This window comes from Apis dorsata, unplaced genomic scaffold, assembly GCF_000469605.1.
Source record: "Apis dorsata unplaced genomic scaffold, Apis dorsata 1.3 scaffold_333, whole genome shotgun sequence".
Classification (NCBI taxonomy): domain Eukaryota; kingdom Metazoa; phylum Arthropoda; class Insecta; order Hymenoptera; family Apidae; genus Apis; species Apis dorsata.
Window position 1 is genome coordinate 60,177 of NW_006263601.1, and position 6,002 is coordinate 66,178.

The 6,002-nt window shown below is 18.6% G+C and overlaps 1 protein-coding gene across 5 annotated transcripts in view; it reads right to left on the reverse strand.

The window, feature by feature from the left end:
- The window catches only part of LOC102677213 (pancreatic triacylglycerol lipase-like), a 93,917-nt gene that overhangs the window by 32,882 nt on the left and 55,033 nt on the right, over nt 1-6,002 (reverse strand). For all 5 annotated transcript variants that reach the window (XM_006617997.2, XM_006617996.2, XM_006617995.2 and 2 more), the window contains one exon: nt 804-958. In XM_006617997.2, coding sequence (XP_006618060.1) covers nt 804-958 — 155 coding nt within the window. The remainder of the gene's footprint in view (nt 1-803; nt 959-6,002) is intronic.

Genomic DNA, 6,002 nt, shown 5'->3' on the forward strand with positions numbered 1-6,002 from the left:
AAATATTATAATTAAAATATAATATTATAATTAAAAATATTATAATTAAAATATTAAAATTATACTAATTTTGATATTTTTTTAAATCTGTTTTAATGAACATATAACATATAACATATTGTAATTTTTCATATAAGCTATTTTAATATTATAATATTATCGCGTGTCCTCTGAAATAGTTGGTGCTTATTGACATTATATACAATATTTTTTATTGTTTTTTATAAAAAAAAATCTATATTTAACTCTGATGAACGAGGATTAATCAATATTTCCAAATTAATTCCACTATTATTTAATTAATTAATTTAATTAATTAAATACAATTATAAATTAATTTAATTAATTCCAATATTAATTATTTCTATTATTTCCATGAATTTAGTGATTTAGAAATAATTCATTAAGAATTTCTTTCAAAATTCATGTATAATCAATTTGCAAGACAATTGTTTTTATAATATTATATTCTAAATCAATTTTTTAATGAAATTTTTTATGATCTAATTATCTAAGATATAACTTATTTTTTAGCAAAAAGATTTGATCTATGCTAAGAAATCTTGCATGTTATGATTAAATTTTCTTTTAAATCTTTTTTTATAATATAAATAAATTGAAAAATATCAGCAAAATTGAATGTGGTTTTGGTATTTTTGATTATTATTTAAAATTTATTTAAATATTTATAATCTAATAAATATTTAGGTTCTATCGAAGATAAAATCAAATACATATTAAACGTATTAAACCATATATTTAATTGATAAAATATTAAAATAAAATAAGATAATTATAGTTACCTCGATGAGATTTTCGTTCGTATATAGAATAAATCTTGTATTGATGACTTCTCGTGGTAGAGGGAAGACATTAAGTGGTCTATGTATCAGATGGTACCAATTTCTGGTTATGTTTAAACAGCCTAGTTCATTGTAGCATCGTGTCTCATTCTCGACTAATAAGATAATAAAAATTATTATAGTAAAAGTTTTTTTTCAAGAATAGATACAGAATTTATATATTATATTGAAAATTATATAAAAAGTTTTCGAAAGTACTTTTTTTTGAAATATGAAATATTATATTTATATACACTTAGTCTCAAAAATATTCAGATACTAATATATTTTTAATTTGTTAATTATGGAAAAATAAATTTAAAACTTATTTCTTTCGACAGAGTATTTATTATATTTTACAAATACAGATTATAATACAGATTATATACAGATTAATTTATCTAATAGAAAAAAATAATATATTAAAAATCACAATTATTTTTTGCATTACAAAAATATTTAAGAAATTTATGTTAAAATAATTAAAATATTTTTTTTTTTATAAAAAATAAATATTAGTTTTGAGGCTAATTGTATATGTGAAAATAGAAAACATTTTTTTAATTTTAATATGTCAATTTCAATATCAATTTTTTGAAAAATACTAATGTAATGAAATGCTTTTTAAATAGAATATTTTTTTTTATATTACATGAAATAATATGTTAAAATAAATTTAATTATCTATGTTTTGATTACGTATAAAATCATATAAGATCAGAAATGGAAGTAATTTCTAATAGTTTTAGTTAATACTTAATTGTTTCGATATTGAAAATTCATAAAATTCGATATCGAATGTTCATATGCTTTGGAATAAAAAAGATCTATTGCAGTCAATTAAAATCAATTATATTGATAGAGATATGTAATTTTATATCAATTAAAATTATATAATTTTATATCAATTATTTTATATCAATTGTTTATTAATATTATATATAAGATTCTTTATAAAAATATTCTTATAAAGAAATTCTTTATAAAATTCTCTAATAAATATGAAAATTTTTTCATATTATTAATTTTTAATCTTATTATCTTTTATTTTATTATCTTTTTGAGACATAAAAAACTGAAGATAAATTTTTTTTCAACAAATAAACTAACAATAAAATAACATGAATTGCATACGAAATCATTTAACTTTTATTTATAAAATATTTTTCCTAAATAAGATATAATAATACATAATATTAATCAAAATGATAAATATTAAATGAAACATCTCTATAATTCAAACTCCCTGTATATTTAATATAATAATATTTCATATTGTCAATGTAAGTGATTCTACATTATAATTGACTATCAAAATATTTTGTTTTTCTTGGAAATATATGAACATAAAAAAAAAATATAATAAAATATTCAAAACATTCTTTTCATTGTTTATTTCGTGATTCATATTTCTTTTATGGAATAAATATAATAAATACAAATATAATAATATAATTGTTAAAATCTAAATTAAACGATTTTGAATATTGCATAAATGTAGTGATGCTATTATTCAAAGAATCATCTAATATCATAAGACTACATAATTGTTTATATTATGAGCTTTGATTGAACGAATGGTGATTTACTTTAACTATTTGTAGCTGATTGATGACTATAATAATTCGAATTTTGATGCGAACTGTATCGTTATTAAATTCTATCTAATCTGTATTCTATTTCTATTCTAATTGATCTTATCTAGAAAACTGTAGCGAGTCTTGGCTTTCCCTTCAATCATTATTTTTCGTGAAATTTCGATTTCATTGTATATGCAAACTAAGAGGGGATTAGAGAAATAAATGAAATGAAAATTCCAATCGCGTTGAAAAGTGGTTTTGAAAGATGGGCCCTCGCAAAGTTGCGTCACAGTGTGTAGGAATCAGGACGTATTTTTGTACTCGCTTTCACGATGGTCTGTAGCAAAATGTACAAGTATGACTTCTGAAATGACCATTATTGCTATATCTATTTAAATTCAAGATCTGGAAAACGTAGAGAACTATATCTACATAAATTATTATCAAACTATTAAAGATATTATATATCGAATTATTAAAAATAAAATCTGGGCTGTTTGACCGCTTCACAAGTGTTAGATTTGTTCTTAACAATAATAAAATTAACGAATTTATTTAAACGAAGATTATTCTTTCATTGATTTTGATGATTTTTAAATATATTATAAAATTGATATTTTTAACAAATTTCTTCTTTCACAAAAATATGAGAATTTCTTATAATTAATTTAAATATTCGCAAAAGACTATCGTTATTATATAATGATTATATAATTTCTTCATACCATACATCTATACATCAATGCAAATGCTATTTATCAATTGTTTATTGTAATTATATATAATTATATATTATATATTGTAATTATATATATAATTGTATATAAACATGGTCTTGTAAAATGCATAGAAATAAGTTAAAATTACTACATTTATAATTAATATCTATCTATGGTAATCTTAAACATTCTTCGAATTTCCGGAATGCAAAAATAAAATATAAAATAACTTTTGGGTAATTGAAATTATAATAATCGATGTTAATAATAAGAAAAATTTTAATTTGCAAATTCTAAAAATTTTGAAATTTTGAGAATATGTAATGTAGTTGTATATATATAGTAAATATATATATATTTTTTTGCTATTCAAATTTACTTTTAGGAAATAAAATTAATCTATAAAAATTAAAATATTTTTTGATTTTGTGTTATAACTTGCAAAGTATAAAAGATAAAAAAAAATTTTCAGATAAAAATTGTTTCTTTTGTTTAGCATAACATTTATTAATTGTTTATTTAATTAAAAATAATAAACAATTAAATAATAATAATAAATAATAATAAACATAAAAATAATAAAATTAAAAATTTATAATTTTTTTCCAATTCATTTTTTTATATGAAATTTTAATCAATAATTTCAATAATATAATAATATAATTATATTAATTATTAACAATATTACAAAACAAATTTTTTTATTTATTTCAAATACAAGTTTTATTATATTACTGTATTTTATTTTGTGATAATCTGAAAGAATTTCTGGATTTTATTGTATATGCAAAATGATAATTTCGTCTATAACAATTTTTATTTCAGCCATGTTTATGTAGTTTATATAGTTTCATTCTTCACATCTGAAAAATTAATTAAAAAACTGAATGAAGTTTAATGAATGCTTAATAAATATAGTACATCAATATACAGAATCTCGGAGCGTTTTATTACTAGATAATCTAATTATTAGATATTATTATTAGATAATCTAATTATAATCTGATCTCATAATAATTATCTACCTACATTATAAAATAATATAACATTTAATAATAAAAAAAATATAAAAAATTATACATTTTTTCTTTATAACTTTTTCTTAATTATATAAACAATTAATAAATTTTTTTATCAAATGATAGTTTTAGTTAAAAGAAAATTTTTTTTACTCTTATAGTGAATTATAATACTATTTATATTATAACAATATTATGAATTAAATTATATAATTAAAATATATAATTAAAATTGAAAAATAGCTCAATTTTTAGGGATCCATTTTGTTTCTAGAATTTGAACAATATAAAGAAATTGTCTAATATATATGCATATTTTCGAAATTTGAAAATTTTTAAATTTAAATTTTTTTTTTAAATAAGAATCTTTTTTTACTTTTATAAATTAATATTACTATTACTATTATTGCCATTTCATTATTTTATATTTTATTTTTATTTCGCGAAGAACATATAAACGAAATTTAATTAATTAATAATAATAATAATTTTTTGCAAATATCTTATAAATTAAAAAAATTTTACATTTTTGTAAGATTTGTCAAAAATTTCAATTTCAAACAATTCAAATTCAAACAACATATTTGTTCGCGTCGATAATAATAGTATTGTAGTAATAATGGTAATTGGATGTAAGATGTAATTGGATAATAGATTGTAATTGCATGAAAACATGTGTTGAATGCTCTTTCGATTGAGATGTATATATGTATAAAAAAATTAGTGCTTATGATTAATATATTTTCTTCATGATGAATAAACTGTTAGAATAGAATAGAATTAATTAATAGAATTAATTACGGCTACAAGTGCAGTACGCGTGTTTATATAATAAGAACTGGGTCTCTCACAATGTCAGTAAATGTCCGATGGTCAGATGCATAATTATAAAGAGACTACTTATTATATTCGGCAGTTAGAATATGATTTACTCATAATGAAACTTTCTTTAATAGTAAAATTCGTGTCTTCAGAAAATCCTTTTCTAGTTCAATTAGGAAGATTATAGTTTCCCGATGGAGTATGTTAATAATTAGATCAGTACCTGATTCGTGATATCCTCATTTTTAGAAAAAATTCCTCGAATTAGAATGATATTAGTTATTATTATCTATTATGTCTGGAATATGTCATTTTTGAAATCGGGCTCCGCTCTAACCAAGTTAAAGTGTATCAAAAATATACAATTATAAATGTATATTTTTATTTTTTTTAAAAATGATAATTTTCTTAGATAATATCATTCTTTGTTTAATGGAGGCTTAATGGAGATTGATAATAATAAAAAAGCATTTCCATACGAAGAATTTCTTCAAATAAATTTTAATAAATCTTGCAAATAATAAGTGCTCGCGAATATTTAATAATCATCGAAATTAGTGAGAGAATGGCTAATATATATTGATGTTAATATTTTCAAATATTTTTAAAGATTCTAGAGAACAAAATAAAAATATAAAAGTTATACAAAATGACAGTTGAAATTTATTTATCATTATAAATAATTTGCATTACATCATCTTGCATAAAACAAAACAAAGATAAAGTGAAATAAATTTATTTTTATCATATTGCTACTTAATTTTGTCTTTAGTTCGCTTCTAATCTAATCTTAAATTGCTTATAATTTAATAAATATAATTAATCAATATTTTAATAATCAATTTTATACTATTATATCTTTAAAATCAACCCTTTTAAGAAAGATATTTTATGATTATATTAATAATACTTTGTATATACAATTATATAGTATAATATATGTTATATATAAATAATATATTATATTATTAAAAATAGTAAAATCGTTTTTCATTATTCTTTGTATTTATTATTTAAAAA